This window comes from Amphiura filiformis, chromosome 13, assembly GCF_039555335.1.
Source record: "Amphiura filiformis chromosome 13, Afil_fr2py, whole genome shotgun sequence".
NCBI lineage: Eukaryota > Metazoa > Echinodermata > Ophiuroidea > Amphilepidida > Amphiuridae > Amphiura > Amphiura filiformis.
Genome location: NC_092640.1, coordinates 32151364 through 32173979, shown reverse-complemented (window position 1 = coordinate 32173979; position 22616 = coordinate 32151364). Strand labels below are relative to the sequence as shown.

Here is a 22616-nt window from a genome sequence, read left to right as displayed (position 1 = left end):
GTCATTTCGGAGGCGATATTGAGCCATCTGTCCTGTGCATAGTGAGTCATATACATCACAGTTAGTTTTGAAAAGAGCAGTGTGAAAACCCTGACTGTCACAATTTGTCCCAATTAAACCCAAAAGAGGACCCATGTGGCTCAAAATATGCTAAGGTGTCATATTATAGCCATATATTTTGACATCTTTTTTTTTAAATAATAATTATAGAAATGGAATATTTGCTAGTTTAGTGGCAAGTTTAGGTAGTAAAGACATAGCATACACAATTTAAGTAAAATCCTTTCACTCTAAATAATAAAAAAAATAAAAATAGCTGTAAAAATGCCTATTTTTACACTTTTATTTGTAACATGCCAAGAGACGCCTTTTTTCAACAGCTTTTAATTTTTTTTATGGATCCTTATTGAAATTCATGTTTCCTGTTTCCCAATATGGTGCAGTAAACCAATCAAAAAAACAGAAAGAGGCATTATGAATTATAAGTTAACAGATCAAAAAAAAGGATTTAAAAGTTGGCCTTGCGTATGTTACTATTGTCTGTCAAACTTTTGATTGATTTTGAAGTCCCTCAGTTTTTTATAAACAAAGACTTGAAGCATAAACTAAAGGGTAAATCTATTGTAAATAACTTCATTTCTCCATATTATAATCAATTTGTAAGTGGCTGCCATCTTTTTTGAACATATAACAATTTTAAAATTTTTCTTGAAATGTCTGTCAAATAGTAACATACGCAAGACCGTGCTGTAATTCCTGCTAAACTAGGGTGATACAGCTAATTATGCTACATGACATAGCATTTAGCTCCACCTAGCTTTGTGGCACTATCACTTTGTGAGGAGCAGCTTTTTTGTTGACACAATCCATTGTTAAGTGTTGTCTGTCAAACATTTGTGCGCATAAGTAACATACGCTAGATTTGTATGTGTCTGTCAAAAGTAACATACATAATAAGTTTTAAAAATTAAAAATCACTTGATGTTCACATTATGATGATAGTTTAGAGTTTATAAAAGTGTTTTAAAACATGTGATTTATAAACTGCATGTGATCTTTATTCAATTTCCCATCTTGAACTACTGTTTTTGCCAAATTATTATTCTGTATGTTACATTTGACAGACATCTTGCGTATGTTATGGCTTGACAGACACACATATTTTATTTATAACAATTTATCCTCCTTATTGTAATATTTGGACACATTTTTTTCCACAATCAGTTGCTGTAGGTCCTACACCTAAATAACCACAAAATACTTTATGTAATACTTTATAAATTTGTATTTGATTGCAGAAAATCATCAAAATTGTGTCTGTCAAATATAACGTACGCAAGGGCTAGAAAATTAAATTTGTGAAGTAAATGGTCTATAACTTATCTTTCTTTTAGTGTATTATGAACGATATATGTGCATACTATAATTTAAACCTGGTTGGAGACCAAAAGAAAAGAGCTGGAAAAATAATTGTGTGTTACACTTTTATGACACCTTAGCTTATTTTGAGCCATATAGAAAGTATTACTTCTGCACTGATTTAGCTACCCTCTATAACGAAGTCATAAATAAATAAATAAATGTTCTTGAATCTTTCATTGCTGTACTTTTAGCCTTCCGTATTCATTTAATTTGTTTTCATATGTCATATTCTAAGGAAACATATTGTTGATTTTACACTGCTACCTAAAGTACACTCACCTTATTCATCATTCAGGCATGAATCACTGATAACGGTGAGATAGTTGGACCGGTACGCTCCACTCTGCAAAAGGAGCCTTTACCGCTTTCCCATTTTGTCTACATGCACCGTTTTGTACCCTGACACCTAACCGTAGCCTGAATACTTACAACCGAACATAACCATAATATAACCCTGGTATTGTCAGAGTTATCATCATAGTTCAGTTCAAAACTTCAAGATCAATGTATAATGATGTGGAAGCCTGTACTAGATTTTTTTGCTCTGATAGATTGCGGCTGTTCCGTTTGAAATCCATACACCCCCATGGAAGACACTACCTTGATATCTAATACAGAGGGTGTATGTTTCAAATGGAGTCACCCATTCAGGTAACCTCATTTGAAAATCACACTCCCTGTGTGGAAGATTAAGGTCATGTCTTCCACAGGGGGTGTATGGATTTCAACTGGAATAGCCCATTTGCTAATTATAGCATGTCAACCCTCAAGGGAAAAGGAAATCTTCCTCATAAAAAATTATTAAAAATAGTTCAGGAATTTCTATATTACACATGTACTTGTTTGTTTTGATATTGCATTGAAACAGTTTTGGGTATCCATTTGACTTTGTACCAGTTCTACTGTTTCACAGGGTTGGGTGGTATTCAAGTTTTTGTGTTGTTTTTGTTCATAAATAGATTGGGAGGTGTCATTGTTGCCAAAAACATTACTACATGTAGTATTGAATACTGTCTTGTGTAATAGATATGAATGAGTATAAACATAGAAATGGGTTGCCTTGATAAGTGTTTGAGAGCACAGATAAGTAGGGCACAATGCCAAATTTGTCAAGATACGGAGCTGTGCTGCTTGTGTTATGGTAGAGCAAGTGCTGTGTGTTTGAAAATGTAACTGTTTTTTCTTTGTGAGGGAGTTAAATGTATAAAGTCCATTGATGATTGATTGGATGCTCTTATATGTTGGCGAAGTTACGTAATAATCGGATTAACTACCATAGCAATAAGTGAAAACAATTTTTGAATATACCGCGCTGCACTGATACGTTCACACAGTACCTCTGCATTGAACCATATGCTGATCACTGGCACCTGTAAGATTAGTATCTTTGAAAAGACCAGTATTGTCTTCAATCTATGATTGCAGACATACACAAGTGATGAGTGTAACCTGCTTGTAGTGCAGCGCGATATGTTCAAAATTGTTTTCACCTATTGCTACGGTAATTAATCCAATTAATTATGTAACTTCGCCAGCGTATTCAGACAGCAAAACAATTAAGGTACCAGTTATTTTTACCCCTGTATATCTTAAACAAAGACAGATATGCATATAATTTGGTTCACCTCAAGTTTGGTAGTGACGTCAATGCTTTTTCGCAGTCACAGCGCAAGTTTGCTGTCAAACCGCCCCTGTACGTGTGCGTGTATACTCGGCACGTTTAATTTAATGTGAGCGATTCGATACTGCCGTGAGCAAATACGCTGAAATTGAGGGGAACCAAATTATAATTGGAGCTTGGATTTAAGACCTCATTTGTTTAAACTGTTCAAGATATAAAGATACAATGATCCAAAAACCCAAGAAAAAAACAAATTCAGAAGTTGCCGATTGCCCTATCGGATACCCTATTGATTTGTACACAAAGAGTTCTCGAACAAGAGAACTAGTGCCATGCTTCCATTGATTAGCACAGTCATTGAAACTAGTGCCATGCTTTCCATTGATTAGAACATAAAAGTGCAACTTTTGATTTTCGGAAATACACCGCCTAATCAAATGTTAACGAGTAAAATAGGATCTTTCATTTAATATCAATTTATTACATTATTTTCATTAAGAAAATAGACCGTAGACTACCAGTATAATGATGTATATATGTCAGTAATTACATGAATATCATTAAGATAATAAGTATAGTGCTGAATATTTTTCAGTAATTCCATAAGGAATTTGTCCCATTTACAAGTAACATTTACTTGTTCTTTTTGCATGAATGCTTGAAGGGGACAACATTTTATGTTAGGGACCCCTATTCTAAGTTTTAAAGAATTCCATTTTCCAAATATATCGGGTCCACCTTCCTTTAAGGTCGGATCGTCGGCTATCGTGTCATGCACCGAATCCCCTCAAAATTTCCTTAATTGTACCCTATCCTGTAATAAATATCTTCCCCAAATTACAGATCGGGCATCATTTAAATCGTTCAGAATCCATAAAAAACGAAATGTCAATTTTCACTAACTTAGCCGTCTCATTGATATTGCACAAATCACAATAGTATCGTGCATGTATGAATAAAATAATAACATTGCGTAGCATTGTTTCATTGAACATTTTTGTCTGATTTTTCTGGGAAATTTTTAGAATGCTATGAGTTGTACAGTAAGAATATATGAAATTCTCAGTGCTTTATAACATTTAGCGAGCGACAAAATTCAACACACTCGTGCACAGCGGCTCCCCGGGCTAGTCACGATTATCGCACTTTCAGTTTCCCACGCGTTTGAACGGGAATTGGATTGCCTACTTTTTCGATGTCTAGTGAGCAAATTTTTCAATATTTTGAGAAAATGATGTCAAATTTTCTATTCTGTATTGTTTGGTAATAATGTCTTTTGCCAATAGTATGTTTAAAGTTGTAATTTTGTGTTTTTGATCGCAAAGATCGGATATTTTCGCTCCCGATTCAATTCTGAACCCTTCGCAAGGGTGCCGATTTCGCAGAACTTTGACGATAATTTTGCCTTTTGGACACTAAAATGCTTTCGATCCTTAATTTTGTTTCAACCGAGTCTTAAATTAGCAAGCACAATACGGTTGGTACCACTTTTATATACATTGATAAAATTTTAAAGATTTTTTTTCAAGTTTTTAACCGGCGCAAAGCGTTAAGTGTGTATTTCCCATTGACATCCAAAATGGGAAATACGAGTCTGATGGACATAGGAACGGCGTCCATGAGACTCAGCGAGTCTACCCCGGGCTCTTGAATTTGCAACCGGGAATTCAGCTGCGAGCATTCGCTACACTCATACACACACGTACACCGCTTATACGGAGCTATTTTGGCTCCCAGGTTTTCACTAGTTTTCGTGCACAATTAACTTACCAGTCAATTTGGTAAATATCCAATACCTCAAAGTCATAAATAAAGTGTAGATATGCATGTTTCTGAAACTGAACCATTATTATTGGGTTTTACGTGTCGGGTAAATTTCATGATTTCGCCATGGACCTGTTCCATTAAACACTGTACAAACTACAACCAAAGGAGCCCATGCAGCGCCGGGCATCGCCTAAATTTTTTTTTCCAATTGCGATAACACTGTTAACACACCTTGCGAGCAAGCTAAAAAGACCACGGCAGCCAGCAAAATTACGACAACAAGACTCCCTGTTTAGTGGAAAAAAGTTTTGTTTACCTTTTGAAGGATTTATCTGAATAGTGTTTTCCCACCCAGTGAAAGTATTAGTGTTTGGTCAGAGACTTTTGAAGTAGCAAAGATTGATTGTTGTAAATAGATCTTTCTTTATGAATGAAATTTGCCATCTGCTACGTAATATTTGGACACTTACACACTCAAAAGTGTTTTCTGAAAAAAATGAATAAAATAGGGGATTTTCAGAATTATTGTCACAAAAATTGACTTAATGTAGACATTTTTTTTTTTGAAAGTTAAACACAACAAGATTACCTAAATTCTCTCGCCAGCTTTTGTTACTTTTCAGCTTCTTTAAGCAGAAATAAATTTTTAACGACATCAATATTTTCACAGACTAGAAACACATGCTATTACGTAATTAATGGACTTGGGCGAAAGAGCTGGCGAGAGATTTTAGATAATATTTATTTACAATTTTTCCGATAGTAAAAGTTGGAATCAGAGTTCAAGTTTTTGCTAGCAATAATTATTAGTCGTAAAATTAAGGTTGAACTAATTAATTGATATTCATTAATTAATGCAAATTAGCAACTCAAATATTTTGTGGTTTCAAGCATTGGGGTGTGTAGTTTACTCATAAAAATCAAGAGGTGTACACAAGGAGGCGGAATATTTTTTATAATTTTTTCCTTGCCGACGTGTGGGAACCGAGTTTCCTACCTTAAAGGGCATGATGCCAAATTCAGAAGATAAGCAAGTGTTCTCCTTGTTGCCTTATACAAGAGCTAGTGTGATGTGTCGAGTGAAAGAGCTAATTTTATGCCTGCTCCTTGTAATAATAATGATTGTGATCAGATGCTCTTTTGTATTCAGTTATGTTTATAGTGGTACAGGAGGACGGTCCCATTTCATGACATGCTATTTCAACCTTTATCAAATGACCTTTACTCCCACTCCCCAACTATGTAGTTTCATAGTGTGCTATGCACCTAAACCCACGAGCCTCAACACCCTTTATATGAAAGCCAAAAATATAAATTTGAAGGTCACATTGAATACTCTATGAATAATAAAGTGAACCAACTTTAAGGTTAGTAACTGTTGCAATTTGGTAGTTCACAGCATCTTGCGAATGGTAGTGAGCTTTGGCAAAATGTATTGCTCATTTCATAGCAGCGTGTATAGAAAAATTCAAATATCACAGATATACTTGTGTAGGTCCTGTGGTTCTTGAGTTATGTTGTAAAGAAGGCTGAAACAACATCACCTTTGTAAAATATACATAACTCATACAACAACAATAAATCAAGCAAGTTTTCAAATGATTTGTAGAATGAACTTTTTGCAAAACATCAAGGTGTTATTTTTTAATAAGGCCAAAAAAAAAAGGATTTTTTGCTTGTTCTCCACCGACCGACCCTAATCTGGAAAATCTGGAAGAAAGTTTTTTTTATTTACTGTACAAGTGAATACTGACCCTAATTTTGGAAATTCCAGAAAAAGTTTTTTTTCTTTCAACATTTTTGACATCCTGAAAAGTTTTTTTACAGTTTCTATACACTTCTAAACTGTTTTAAAAACATGAATAAAGTGGAGAAATATCCCAATTCACAACTATTTGGTCTATTTATTAAGCTAATTAAAGGCATACAGTCATGTTTTGGCTATGACCTTTAAAAATATATTTAAAGAGAAAATTACGACCAACCGACACAATTCGGAAAAAGTTGTGGAGGACAAGCAAACGATCTTTTTTTTTTACCTAACACCGTAAAATTCCGTCTACAAGCATATACATGCCTCTAAACGAGGTTTTTTGACACAAGAGACAAGAGGCAGACACTCTCAACAAAAACGTTATTTGGAGTTTGAACAACTATATTACTGATAAAGGCGGCTGTACAAACATGTATATTGGTAAGACCAATCTATTGCAATGTTTTTGAGAAGGGTATTGGCTTTTCATATCTTTCGTTAAAAAAACCCTCGTTTAGAGGCATATATGCTTCTAGACGGAATTCTACGGTATATTGATCTAGATAATGAAAATCAATTTTTTTTGGTTGCTTTGACTAACAATACCCAATACCTAGTCTACCCTTAAACTCACTTAATTGGCTTGCATTTATTTACCAAATCTTTCAGACCATATTTTACAGCAATTTTTGTCTTTATGCATTTGTTTGTTTTCAGGGAGTGTTCATGTATGTTGACAACCGACATGACTATGGTCATCTGATCACCACAGACTATTATGAGACATCACATCTACACAGTGACCTGTGGGAGATTTATAACAATAGACCAGTAAGTAATGTACCATTTAAGTTTACTGTAAAAACTCGATAGTTAGCATATGTGCTTACCAGAGATGCCACTTTTCCGATTTTTATCGGAATTCCGATTTTTTAGAAATCCTGACTAAAATTCCGATTTTTTTTTTGGTTAAAATTCTGATTTTATTATTTTTTATTTTTTTCCCGAACGGAGCACCTTTTTTTTAAAAAGAAATTCTTGTTAGAATCGGCGAAGTGAAATTTCCATCTCTTGATCAATAATACATGTCGTTGGATAGCACTACGTATGTACGCAATCCGTTCCTTCCGACTCTTGGAAAGAGACTGTTTGCATACTTGGTCTCGAGTACAGACTCGAAGCAGATACCGGAGTATACGCTGCAACCGGCAAGCAATGAGCGAGGCTACGGAACTGATTGAAAATCGAAGTGAAAATTGACAGTGAAGACTGTCGTCAAAAAATGAATTTCGTCACTGTGAGGACGATTTGGCGGAGATTGAAAAGGATATACGAGACAGATTTAATTGGCAGTGGTTAGAGGAGAAAGATATAAACGGAGACTACTTCTCAACGTACGTGAGGAAACTGAAACTTCCAGGTATGTAAGCTTATAATACATGACATGGGTTTACAACTCTTCCGAATTTTGCAGTTTCGCAAATCACTGTAATTAACTTTAACTTCTTGGAATGTATTTAACCCTCAGAAATGGCCTCTCCTGTAGCTCTAAATGTACAGAAACCCTCTGGCTTCGGGGGGGCTTCGCCCCCTCAACCCCCATCAGGGGCGTTGCCCCTGGACCCCACCAGGGGCCCTTGAGCCAGGGCCCCTTTTCGCCCCCTCCGTTCGCCTTTCACATTGTTATATATGAACAAGTAAACCTGCAAATTTGCTCAGTTGGTTCAGTTGGTAAAGCGCCAGACTTTGGTACAATTTCATGTTTTCAAAAGCGCTCGATAGTAAGCACATATGCTAGCTATCGAGTTTTTACGGTATGTGATGTGATCAATCTTAATGAGTTGTTTCGTGCTAATATTGATTTTAAGATATGGCCCATAATGATATTCAACTTTCTTTGTATTTTTATTGTTCTGAGCAGCACCAAAATGACCATATCTCTGGAACCGTAGGTTAAAATGACAGTATCTTTTGGAAAGTAATTGTATGTGATAGAGGGTTTTAATAGAGATAAAGCCCTGGAAATGTCATATATAATGAAATTGAAAACTGAATTTTATAGCTCAACAAATTACTCATTTTGCTTGATTGCATCACAAAGTTGTTCAAGTGAAAGGTCCAGTTACATAATTCAATGATTCCACCATCTGGGAGAGGAAGTAACATCACTTCAATTCAGAGAAAATGGAATTGGCTTCATGGAGTGGAGAGAGTGGAAATAACATTAATAAACAGAACACCCCTAACCATAGATGAAAAAACATACAGAGCAATCACCAACAAGTATAGTTCCCATGTTTTGCTGAAAATTCTTGCATATTCACAAGGACCAGTCATTTGAACACCTGTGTCTTCCAAATCATGCACACACCGTTTGTGGCTACCATGGAGCTGTATAATGGTTTATTATCAGCTCTATGAATTTGAAAAATCAAAGATTTATCTTTTACATGCATGCATGCCTGTCTCAGTTGTTGAAAATCTTTTATTTTTTACAAGACAACTTTGGGCCTTGAGTTACAATGGCAGATTTATATATGGTTTTTATAGTCCCTATTTCCTGTGGCCTGAATTCAACATCCTTTTGGCATGGAGAATGTCTTCTTGTACTTTTATAGCATCTATGATAAATCACAGATTGTTTCTGTGATTTATTCAGGAATCTAGAGTTGTAATTCAGTTGAACACATTATATGCCTGTTCTAGCATGTACAGCGGTCAGTGGGGGGTCAGGAGCTCTAAGATGTCCCAAATTGCAATGCCGTAAAACTTGATAGTTAGCATATGCTTACTATCGAGCGCTTTTATAACATACAAGCATGAAGAGCATTCATCCACAAAAGTGTAAAGGGTTTTGAAAAATTACTTCTTTGATTTTTTTAGCCTTTTAATGGTTAGCTGCTTGTTGCACAAGCTCAAATTTAATTGTAAAATGGACACATGGTACATGTTTAATGGTTTGATGATTTAATGTTATACTGGTCCACATTTTGTGACACTTTTCTAAGGCTTAGTACATGGAAATCAACACCAGGTAAAATGGCAGGGAAGGATTGATGTTGAAGTTGGCATATAGAATCTGTCTTGATGCCTTAGGCTCTGTTGGGCAGCAGGTTAGCGTTGTAGCAGGCATGCAGTTATTGGGCTATTCCAGTTGAAATCCTTACACCCCCTATGGAAGACATAACTTTAGTCTTCCACACAGGGAGTGTGAATTTCAAATGGTAGTACCTGAATAGGTGATGGGTGACTCCATTTGAAATATACATCCCCTGTGTGGAAGATTAATGTCATGTCTTCCATAGGGGGTGTAAGGATTTCAAATTGAATAGCCCATTTTCACAGGCTTTTGGCCCATGCCAAGAGCCTCCCTTATACCACACTGCATATTGCTATGATTTACATGGGGTCTCAGGTTATAACTGCTTGAGCTATGATATTATACTTTTGCTCTTCTACCATTACAGACTCGCAACTAAATTTAGTTCTGCAAGACTGCAAATAATAGCTTTGGAGATCATGGTACTTGGAAGGGTCATTTTGAGTGCTTGTGCCACTTCCTGATATTTCATAATGCACATGTTTTTTCGGATGAAAAAGATTTATGCTGAAAGGCTGTAAGACTTTTGTGACAAAATTGAAGCACATGCATTGAGCACAAGTAGCCAGTTACAGGGTTGCCAACAGTTTTCAGCCCAAAATCGCAGGTCAAATAACCAAAAGGTAGCCCAATTTTTTCTTTACCATTGGTTTCTATGGGACAGGAAACAGTTATAAGGCGCAGATCTAGAGCCAGTCGAAAAATAGCCCAATTTATTCACTTAACGATTGGTTTATATGAGACAGGAAGTGGTCAAAAGTAGCAGGGGAAATCATCAAAAACAGCCCAATTGGGCTACTAAATGGTGTGCTTGTTAATGTTGGCCAGTTATTGTGGCAGTATTTCATTGAGGAAGCAGTCTGGCTGGTTGATGTCATGTTACAGACATCTTTAACAGATTATCACTAGGATCCACAACATACTCATCTATCAGGTAACAGTTCTTTAACCCCAATACATTTGTACATTCATTGAATGACCTTTGAAAATTTGAGTACAAAAACTCATCCTTTGCAACTTGAGGTCAAATTTTGCACTATGATTGTTTAATTGAGGTTATTGAACTATGCCACTGGAATGAGGCTATTGTGGTCCATAGTGTATATATCACTCCTCTTTATTGAAGCAATCCAGTGGCTGTCAGTATTGTAGAAAACTGGAAACACATAAAAAAATTTATTGAAGAAAAACTTTTTCAATTACTTGATTTGAGATTTGAACTGTTTTTTTAAAACATTGCACTTTTGTCAAAACCTTATCTTCATATTCGAATGATCTCGTATGAGGTTTTTATTCTATTGTGCATGTGGCTGTACAATGTGCTATGCCAGTTCTGCCAAATATGGCTTCCTCGCTTTGGCTTTGCCAAAAATCTGTACCAGGATGAGATGACAGCTGGTATTAAATTCATGCCTTGTGCAACAGAAACGAGTACACTAACAAACTGTGTAGGTACATCCACCACAAAGAGGGCTTTTTGCGTAAACCTAACTGTACTGATCAAAAACATCAAAAAACCACACTTCACAAAACATATGCACGGGCAGGTATCCCGTTATAGGATTGCAAACAGTCATATGGTCGCGTATAGCTTGGCCGGGCAAGCTACACCCCTGTGGCAAGTTAGGCCTGTGCATGTGTCTGGCACCCGAGGGGTCGGTGGTTCAAAACCGCACCTGAGAAAAAAGTCTTCCTCTTCTTCTTTCTTTCTTCCTTCTGTCTTTCCTTCCCCCTCGCCAAAAACAGCTAGGGCATAAAGCAACTCAGTTCTTGATCAAAAATTTGGGAAATCTGCCTGTGAACTCCCTCAGGAATTTCAATACTTACAAGTTTGCCCGAAATTTATCCCTGACATCATCCGATTCCAGCTGAGTTGTGTGGACACACACTTGTGGATTGATTTAGAAATTGCAATTTTTGAACACGCCGATCCTTGAGAATTCTGTGACCGTTTGAAAATGACTGTCTCAAATCCAGTGCATTTTTACTAGGGCACCACATCATGAGATGGCTGGTGATTATGGCCTCAATCATCACCAGTAATAAGTTTTCAGCAAGTACTCCTGTATTTTCCCCTTATAACTCCGTTTGATCATTGAATTCCCAAGTGGAGGGAATGGATAACCTCAAAACTTAGTTAGGTTTATTAGCTGCAACATGATTGTTAGCATGAATATATGCGACATGATTAAGGGGAATGAGTCACATGTCGACCCTGGTCCAAAATGAGTTTTACACATGTTTCTAAAGAGGACATTTAGAGCGTTTAGAAACTGAAATTCCCATGTTGATACGACTTTTCTTTGCGAAGTTACATCAATTTATCAATCGCTGAAAACAATATAAAACAAAAGAATTTTAACACTTTCTTTGCCAATATCTCAAAATGAATATTAGCGACATCCGACTCATTTCCCTTGATCGTGTCACATATATGAAGAGTTTAGATATATCAAAAAGGCTGCCTTCATATGGGTTGACTAGCCAGGGAAGTTTTGATGTATCATCATGGATTATTATATGAGCCATATCAAAGTCAGACCAGCAGTTGACTTTTTTATGTCTAAAATGTTGAAATTGGGAAAACATAAAATTACTTCATATGATATGAAAACATGTGATATTTCAGAATAACACAACATTTTACTGAATGATTAACGTTTAAAACTTTTGATCCAACACAAGGAAGTTACCTTAAACACAAATTGTCTTAGTCTTTATAACCTTCCCCTTACATTTTGGGGAAATTAAAAAAAAAAATGGCTACAGTTTGTAAAAAGGATCCATCCATATACCAGAATTGGCCTAGAAAAAATGGACCACTGATATACCAATGGGCCGAAATTGCTACTCATGTTTGCAGCACCTCCCTGTGTGGTCGGTCATTTGTACTAAGTACCCAAAACTGTAAAACAACCATTCAGTTACTAAAAACTGAGTTCATATTTCATACTTTTGGAAAGAATTTTTCCTAATTTGTTTCTTATAGGTAGTCGTTTGAATCAGTCCATGTCCTGATGCATGGCAAAGTGGAAATATTTCTCATGGAAATTTGTCGAGAAAATGCAGGGAATTTTGTTTTTGTGAAATGCTGGGAACCCTGCACAGTAAGCATTTTCATTTTTCACTGATTTAGGTGACTGATAGTGGTCTGTGGTAAGAGTGAGTCATGTTGCTATGGTGACATACTAACATGATGGGGTAGGATGGGAATTTGATTGTTAAAGTGGGCAATATAAATTTTGAATAGTTGTTAAATAACAAAAGTATGTATTATGACAATGCTCATTTAGATATAATCAATCTGATGAAAGTTTATTTATTTATTTATTTATTTTAATCATATTTATCCAGGGTAGCCCAATTCAGCCAAATAGCTGGTCTAACATGGGGCCCTGCTACACATATATACAATAATTTAAAAGCAACAATTTTCAACATACAATTTATATAGTATATACAACTCTTAGACAAATTTAAAATACAAAAATACATACAATTTTCGAAGTAAATAAAAACACATCATTTACTGTTACAAGTATATGCACAAAATTTTAGGACTTGAATCTTTGTTTGAAAGTCTGCATATTTGTTGAGCTTCTTAATTCATTACTCAGCTTGTTCCAAACTTCAACCCCACTGTATGAAAAAGATGATTTAAAATATTCAGTATCATAACCATTCATGCAAGGCGGAAGAGCCAATACATTTGTCGCAGCTTGTCTGGTGTTAACATTATGCTTTTCGTGTAAAGGATAACAAAGATTGGAATTCAATAAGCAAATGTATTGCACAAGTAGGAGTGACTGCAGAGTATGTCAGATAGTAGTCATCCCAGAATGTTGACGACTGAGGGCGTTAGTCTAACTCCATATCTAGATTACCAAAATAATTGTTTTTTAAACGAGTTTCATAGTTGTTGTGACCTCAAGGAAGTACATATTGTGTTTATATCTGGGCTTGCTTTAGGGATGCTGCACCCTTCTGCACCAAGTGGCCTAGATAATCTGCGTTGGTTGTTTTGGCAGTCTAACATTAAGCAAACAAATGCAATGGGAGGGGTTGTACTATGGGTCTGCCTGCAGGGAAGTAATGAGAGATATGTATTATGTGCATGTAATGTTTGTAGGACTGCCAGCCAAAGCTGCAGGTCGTATGCTACCAAATGCCTGGCGCCATAGACGTGAACAACATTCTCTGTAAGAAAACAATCAGTTGTAGGTCACATGAGCGACATCTATGATGGCTGAAATCAGCCTTTACCAGATCTCTCTGACTTGGATAAAATCATAGGTTTCAAGACTAAACCATCATTGTTTTTGGTGACAGGACCTAGAAGTGAATGATGTCTGAAACTCCTATGGTTCAATACCACTAATCTCTATAACACAGGTTTCAATGGAAAAATAGACAATTTCAAGCATGATTTTCTCATGGAACTCTCACAGTGAAAAGACATTAATTTATCAATTAAGAGTAGAATTGAGAATCCCCAAATGACCAAAATTTCAACATATGATGATCATGACCGGAGAATTTTTTTTGTTTTATACTCACTGATGTGTAAAGACAATAATTTTACAGTGCACCCTCCTTTTTTGTGAACAGATTGAAGCCCACTGGTTGGGTGGCAAAATTGATGTGCAGCAGATGAATTTGGTGGAATGTTTTTTAGAAAACTGTAAAATGATGGTAAAAAACATGTCATTTATGCATGTTGTTACTCAAGTTTGGTTTTGGTAGGCACAATTTTTACTATACAGCTTTTATTTTTCCAGGTGGTGGTCGCAGTGCATTCACTAAATTCAGTAAAATTCCATCGTCAACCGTGTAATTGAATGGGATTATTTTGAAATTTTAAAATGCTTGTAATATCACAAACAAATAGGCCTATGTTAATAAATAATATAAATACAAGCTAAAACCGTTGGGGTTCGATAATGAACCCCACAAAACTAAACGATTGTTTGGAAAATGACATACGGCCGGGCGGTTTCACAACTTGCCGGCTCTATCATGCCACTCGCCGCCTGTATTTTTCAGTGATTTTTACGCACCTTTTTCTGATGCTATGCAAGATAATAGTCCCTCTCTTTTTTCCAGCACTGCCCAGCTTAAATGGGTGGTATTAACCATAATACTCGCTATGCTAGAGTTTCTAGAAGGAACTTACAGAAGAAAAGAAATAGCAAATTGAACTTTACTAGGACAAAATGTGAAAATGCTAACAAATATACACTCGCGAGCCATAAATAGTTAATCTCTTGTACTTTTATTCCGATCCGTCAAGGGATGGGATTAATATTCTTGAGGAGTTTGTAAGCGGCTCTTTAAATCCTTATGTTATAGCCAGGGAAGTATTTGATTGTGCACCGCACAGTATTCGTGTTGATTCTCCAATTGAATGCCCATTTCTGACACATTGGTAAATTAGATTTAATGTCAGGCTCCGAGTGTTTTGTGCAGCTTATCTAGTTAGCAAGAGATGGTGTAAGATGTCAGAATGGCATATATGGCGGTCCCAGAGGTTGGAGTTTTAGCTGTGAATGTGCTCATCTGTGGAGACAGTTAATTGTGATTTTTTGGGGGGATAAGAGGTGATTGTGATGCAGGTGGGCATTGTGCACAACCACTATGGACTACAATGGCCTCATCCCAATGGCATAGTTCAATAACCTCAATTTTATAATCATAGTGCAAAATTTGACCTCAAGTTGCAGAGTATGAGATTTAGTACCCAAATTTTCAAAGGTCATTCAATGAATGTACAAATGTATTGGGGTTAAAGAACTGTGCTCCCAGGGTTGCCAAAAGATTTCAGCCCGAATCGCGGGTCAAATAATCGAAAAGTCGCCCAATTTTTCTCTTTACCATTGGCTTCTATGGGGCAGGAAACTACCGGAAGTCGCGGAGCCAATGTTGAAAAATCGCCCAAATTTTTTCTTAACCATTGGTTTCTATGGGACAGGAAATTGTCAAAAGTCGCGGAAAAATCTTCAAAAGTCGCCCAATTGGGCTACCAAATCGCGGGTTTGGCAACCCTGTGTGCTCCTGATAGATGCGCATGTTGTGGACCGTATGTGACATGATCGAGTGGAATGAATGAAACAACAGAATTTGAACATTGTTTTTGTTTTTGCCAATATCTCAAAAACAATGTCACATATGATGCAACAGAAGGTAGCAATTAGGCTCATTTTAGTGACATTTTGTCACATTACTCATTGCCACAAAACTGGACCAGTGGTGGCATCATAGAGGGGTGGAAGGGCCTTATCCCTCCCAATCTTGTGCTTTACCTCTACTCTCGAACCTATCAAAATAAGAAATTGCAAACATTACCAATGGGGGGGGGCATCAAAACAAGAAATTGGAATTATTACCGGGGGATCGGCAAGAAATTTAAGGAGAATTTTCAGATCTTTGCCACCCCTCCCTCAATTATTTGAAGGAATGTGGGATTTAATTTAATTTAACACTCAAGAGGTTCAATTCTGTGGAAGATGTTGCCTGATTGATTATAGCTAGCAACCTACACCCCTCCCATGCTGGATGGCAGTGCCGTTGGGCTATTCCATTTAAAGTCCACACTACCCCTGTGGAAGATTTTGGAAATATCTTTCACAGGGGGAGTATGAATTCCAGATACAATTAATCTTCCTCAGAAGGAATTAAACCCACCCTTCAGATTGAATCTGTCTCAGAGGGAGTATGAAATTTAAATAGAGCTGCCTAATGTGTTCATTCCATTTGAAATTCATACTCCCCTGTGGAAGATATTTCAAAAATCTTCCACAAAGGGTACTGTGGATTTTGTATGAAATAGCTAATTCCCCCATATCTGGGCCCTTACCAGCTCCTGTCTTATTATGTCAGTCACAATAGCATCTTGATAAAACTAGAATGTTTTATTTTAGAGGTTATTAAAGAGAAACCTCATTTGCTACAACTAAGATTTACAATTAAATTTCTTTCTGATATAAATTGTTGAAAGTCTTTGGATTTAAATTTGGCCTCTGAAGTCGGATGATGACTATGCATCATTATAATGTAAAGCATCTATTTTAATGGGTGTGTGCATCTTCCCACAGTTATCAACAGCTAATTGTAAAAGTTACAATTTTTTTCAATCATTAATTTTTGCGTTTTTCACGCCTAATTCGGCTGACACAAAAATAAAAACGAGTGATTATGTTCTTTTATGTATAGGTCTAGATATTAAAAATAAAAATCACAAAATTTAAAAACATGTGAAGAAGTTCAAAATCTGTAAAGCGTGAAAAATTGCATTAGTGAAAATTACAACCTTTACAGTAACCTTTTCTAAATCAACTCATGGTTTCTAACATGGTACCATTAACATCACTATAATCCGCATGTCTCTACAAATCCCAATTCATGTGCTGCTCATAATATTCATTAATACAAGCTTTGAATTTGTCAGTGACTCTGCAAATCTCTGTCTGCTGACAGACCTCTGGGAGGGGGAATTGGGGCCGTGACCTTTTCCCCTCGGAGGCTGATCGTGATGAGCGCGATGTCAATGAATTGTCTTGGGTACTGGATGAATTCCTGTGCAAGATGTTAATGACGAACTGGTTGAGAAATTATTTCCCGCAGCTCAAGTCAAATGTGACGCTGCATCATTCCAGTTTTGTGTATATTTCCCTTTGTTTAATGAGGAAAAGTTGAATTTAATTGATTTTTTTATCTTTCATTAGTTGAACAATTGCTGAACATGTTGAAGTTACATTTTTAATGTAATTGATACGTTTTCAAATTAGGGAGGCAAAGTATATTGTGGGACTGATGGTGTTTCATGAGAAGATCAGCTATAATATTCAACTATTTTTTAAATAAGTCCTTCACTGGTGTCTGACTGCTTTTCCTGATTATTGCGTAAAAGAACTAAGTCACATGTTGCTACGCAGCCTGACCGGCGAACAAAGCACAGATGTGATGATTATGTGAGGTCAATTAGCCAATCAGAACCCAACTTCTGTGTTTATGCTATAAACAGCCATCGCCAAATCAACATACCACTGAAAAACCTTGCTGACCCGCTTGCTGAAAACTGAAGCAACAAAATATTTTTTTAAAGGGGTAAATTAAGGTGATCAGTTATTGCAACAGAATTCATCTGGGTCAAATTTTCCATTGAATACAGTTCAATATTTTAGATGTCATCATTCAATCTTGTTTCTGCTGTTGTTGGAAATATCAGTGGTAATAAGATAATTATGGATCCTTCAATCTTATATTTGACCCATCACTCAGTGTCTAACCAAGGTGTTTTTTTTTTCAAACTTCAGCCCATACAAATATTTAAATTTCAATACCTGGTAGTACCGCAATTGATATGAATCCATCTACTTTATATCTCACTCAGCAATGTCCAACTTGAGCCTATACAAATGGATCTAGTCCCATAGAATTTCAGATCTAAAGACCCATAATGGCCCTTGGACAATCTGTGCTTACATTACACACATATCACCACAGCGAAGAGTACTGCTATATTCCGGCACCCTAAAATGAAATCCCTGATATTCAAATACAGCTTTGAATCTCTTTCCGCTACACAATTTTGCCCCCAATTTGCTATGAATTTTGCCATTTGGCAAGTGTTTTTCAGGATTTTTTCTTGTCTGTATTGATAAGAATACAACATGAATCAATAAGAGTACAGGATATATTGGGCGAAGTACTTTTTGTCTTAGCAGACATCCAAGACAGCTAGTACGCTGGAATGGGCAATTCCATTTAAAATCCATACTCCCCTGTGGAAGATTTTGGAAATATCTTCCACAGGGGGAGTATGAATTTCAAATGGAATGAACACATTAGCAGCCCCATTTGAATTTCATACACCCTCTGAGAAAGATTCAACCTGAATCTTCCACTGATGAGGGAGGGTGTGTTTCAAATGGATCAGCTAATTAATTAATGTGTTCATTCCATTTGAAATTCATACTCCCCCTGTAGAATATACTGGGTGTCCCAAAAATCTTCCACAGGGAGTGTGGATTTTGAATGGAATAGCTCAATGTTATCTGCAGTGATCTTGATTCAAAAGTTGGGCAAATGGAGTGTGACATATGTGTCTGGGTTAAGCATGATTAGCAGTTTTGTGACACCCGCAAAATGTACTTTCAAGATGTCAATATGCTGGTGTACCATGGGCCATGTAACTCCTCTTCAAAAGTGCTTAGGGGCTGTGCAATGATTATAGGCCTTGGAGAGGGTAAAATGAGGGGGGAGGGGCAGATTTATTTTGGGGAGCCAAGAATTGTTTTGGTCAGCCAAGGTGAATGAAGCAATTTTAGGAAGGGCAAAAGGAGCAACCTGTTTTTGGCACACATCTTATCTATGGGAGCTTATGGGGTACCTTTTTAATAAAATTCTCTAAAAGGCTTAAAGGAAAACAGTTGCGAAATGTTCAAATATGCAAAGTTTCCTGCTCGCTAGACTCGCATTATATCTAGACCATTTAAGGTTTTCAAATTAGGATCCAAAAAATTTGGCATGTGCAAGGGGGGGGGCAAGGATTTTTTGGCAGGCCAAAAGGGAAGGGGGGAAAGCAAAGTTTGGCAGGCTAAGGAGGGAAGGGGAAGAAAGCATGCTCTTTGGAAATTTCCAGCTTATAATTATTGCACAGCCCCTTATATATATATCAAAGTGCATGTAAAGGCTGCGCATTAAACTTCATGATGCGCATTAAACTTGTCAGAACTTTGACAAGTACCCATCACTGTGCCTATAGATTTCCACAAAGTGGGAAATTGAATTCATGCAAGTTGATCATTGATGCTGCGTGGTGAAGTTCATCTGCAAAAATCGTATTAAAGGTCCTTGACCCGATAGACATGATGGTGGCTTTATTAAAGGTTCTTGACCCAATCGACAGCCTCATCCCCATCCCCCGATTTACTTCATTGTTGATGAGATTGGGTATCATTAATCTTATTTTTCACATTACCATCCTGAAATTTGATATTCCAAATTGATCGTTGATTTCTGAAGAAATTGTGAAAAAACTGTCAATTTTGAGGTAACCAAACTAACAAGAATTTCTCTGCGCCCATTTGCATTGTGGGTAGGTCCACTTTGATGGACATGCACGCTTAACTGCTATAAAAGCAGGGGAAAATACTTGACATTGTACGTAAGTTTGACGAAAATTAATCTCCTAAACCAATAGGGTTAGTCCATGCTATCAAGCAAACTACCATCCTCAATCCAGCCTAAGATGCACGGGGACAATATTTGGCATTGTACGTAACTTAGTTTGAAGAAAATTTATCTGCTAAACTAATAATTAGATGCCTGGACCCCTTTATTTGACAATTTGACCCCTGGACTTAGCATATCACCGCTAACCCTGACGGGGACAATATTTGGCATTGTACGTAAGTTTGAAGAAAATTTATCTCCTAAACCAATAGGGTTAGTCCATACTATCCAGCAAACTACCGTCCCCAATCCAGCCTAATATGGCAATGTTAATGCTTCATGTGGGGACACACAAACTTTCATAAATATAGCAAGTAGTTGACATATTTATGGATGTGCTAAGTTGACAAAAATAAAACATGGTGAAAATCAAAAAGGAAACAAGCAATAATTTGTTTTGAGCCTCTGTTCCGGTCCCCAATGTGAGCAGCGAGCTCAGACCCACATGTGGGGTTGCCTCTGGTATTTATTCACCTTCTTGCATGGATCACTAGCTACAAAAGTGATAAGAACCATGATTTTTTTTAACTCTCCATAGGTTATCATCGGTGAAGCTAATACCAGCTAAGCTAGGTTGGGCTTAAATTGAAAATTGTAAGAGAAAGATTTTTCCCCAAGAGTTCAATTCAGAAATGAGCAACAATGTGCAATATTGGAGATAAATGTTACGCATGACCTTACGTGGCGGGTCACGGGGGATCAAAAACGTAATGTTTAGAAGTTAAGATAAGACCAGTTGGAAATGCAGAAGTATATATTGTAATACTTGTATTTGATGATTTATTGATGTGAATTGATATGAATTAGTTGTAACAAGTGTTGATGAAGAGGGATTGCAATCACTTAAGAGGGTGCGATAAAGTTATGAGGTGGTTAACGCCATGAGAACTACCTGCCGATTGGCCAAAAAGAAGTTTTCATTAGCAATTGGCCCAATCAGCAACATTGTTAGAATAATTTCACCACACAAAAAAATTGGGGTGAATTATTTGCAAAGCTCCATTCTGATTGGTGATTAAAGTGAAAATATCATGTAATTGACCAATCAGAGGCAATGTTAAATTGGCAGGTAGTGCTCGGGGGGTTAAGAATGTTACATGGTCTGGGGCAAGAGTTCTAGATAGATTCATGGCAAAAACAGCTACCAGTCAACTATCAATACCAGCCTGCAGTGAGCTGACATTGATGTGGCTCAGGCTGAGAGGTTTTGGCATCGGGGTGAGTGAGACACGGAGCCTGATATCAGGAGCTGTCACTGACTTGTGAGGTTTCAACATGCGTTGATGGCAGTGGCGTAGCCAAGGGGGCTGGGCAGCTGCCCCCTGTGAAAAGTCTTGCCCCTGTAGGATGCTGGCTACCCTCAGTACCCTGATATTTAAGATTTTTAGGCCTTTTTTGTACTTTTTTAGCCCATTTTTGACCCCCTTGCCCACCCTCTGAAAAAGTGCTGGCTGCATATATGCTACTGGTTGACAGCATGACACACTCATCAGATCACACTGCATGCTCGCAATTTGCAAGACATTGTGATTGGAGGGACCTAAAATCAAGGGTGCACAACATATATACAGCCTGTAGGCCAAATCTGGCTGGGCACCTGCCCATTTTATAATCTGGCTTGCTGGTCCCCTCATTTACTGAAAATGACCAGTTGTGCCATATGAGTAATAGTGCTTGTAGCCATTAAGAATGTACAAAAAACTCATTCTGTTGCAAAAAGTACTGGACACTATACAACCCCATCCCCCCCATGTCAAAAAGAAATCTCGCCACTGGTCACCAAATATATTGTCACAGGAGCACTAAGAAGTCTACATATTTTTGGATTTTTTCATATCTTGTCGCCACATTTTATTGACCCTCAAATGATTAAGAATATAGTTCAAGCACGTGCATGAGCGGACGGACATAGCTCGCGTTACAACAATGTTGTCTTAAGGGAATTACCTAATCTATGCCATCTTTTCCCAATTCATTTAAAAGTACAAAACTTAGGTACTGATGGGCCTGTACTATGTTGAGTATTCACAGCAGGATCTTGTGCCTTCCCATGATGCAATTGGTGAAGTCACCCATGAAACCTTACTACTTTGCTATACACATGAAAACCTTAAAGGGAAAAGGGAACTCTAAGTGATATTTGGGGCAGAAATTACACCCCGTATATCAAGCATTGCATCTCTTTTATAGAACCCATAGCAGTCAAGATAGCTCAATCGATTAGGCGTCTTGACTATGGTGTGAGAGCTAGGTTGCGGGTTAAAACCCTGGCAGTGGCTTAGTTCCCTCTTGTGGAAAAATTAAGTAGCTTGAAATTACCCTGGACAAGGATCTTACTGCTAATTGTTTCATTGTAACACGTACCAAACTTGGAGGTGATCCTTGGAGCTGAAACTTGGAGCTGATCCTGGCTGCAAAGGTCAATTGTGGAATGTATAGGGTGTGCGCTCCTAAACGGCAAAATCCATGTGTTGTTGTTTCATAGCTGGGACCGTAGTGGTCAGCAGCAACCTGTAAAATGTGCTGAGGCTTGTGGATCAACATTTAGGCATTGTGCCTGTGCACAGCACACTATATCACTAAATCACTACGCTTTCTTTATTTGTCTCAAAACACTGCTGGGTTATGCACCCCTTCGATCAGCCTTAACCCCATGAGAACTACCTGCCGATTGGCCAAAATGAATATTGTGCCCAATTTTGAACCAGTCAAGGAGGGTA

The 22616-nt window shown here is 37.2% G+C and overlaps 1 protein-coding gene across 1 annotated transcript in view; it reads left to right on the top strand.

Annotated features, from left to right (window-relative positions):
* LOC140168247 (procollagen-lysine,2-oxoglutarate 5-dioxygenase 1-like) overlaps positions 1-22616 on the top strand; it is a 121132-nt gene that overhangs the window by 46240 nt on the left and 52276 nt on the right. Inside the window, exon 14 of the mRNA XM_072191583.1 lies at positions 7281-7394. Within this exon, the coding sequence (XP_072047684.1) occupies positions 7281-7394 (114 nt within the window). The remainder of the gene's footprint in view (positions 1-7280; positions 7395-22616) is intronic.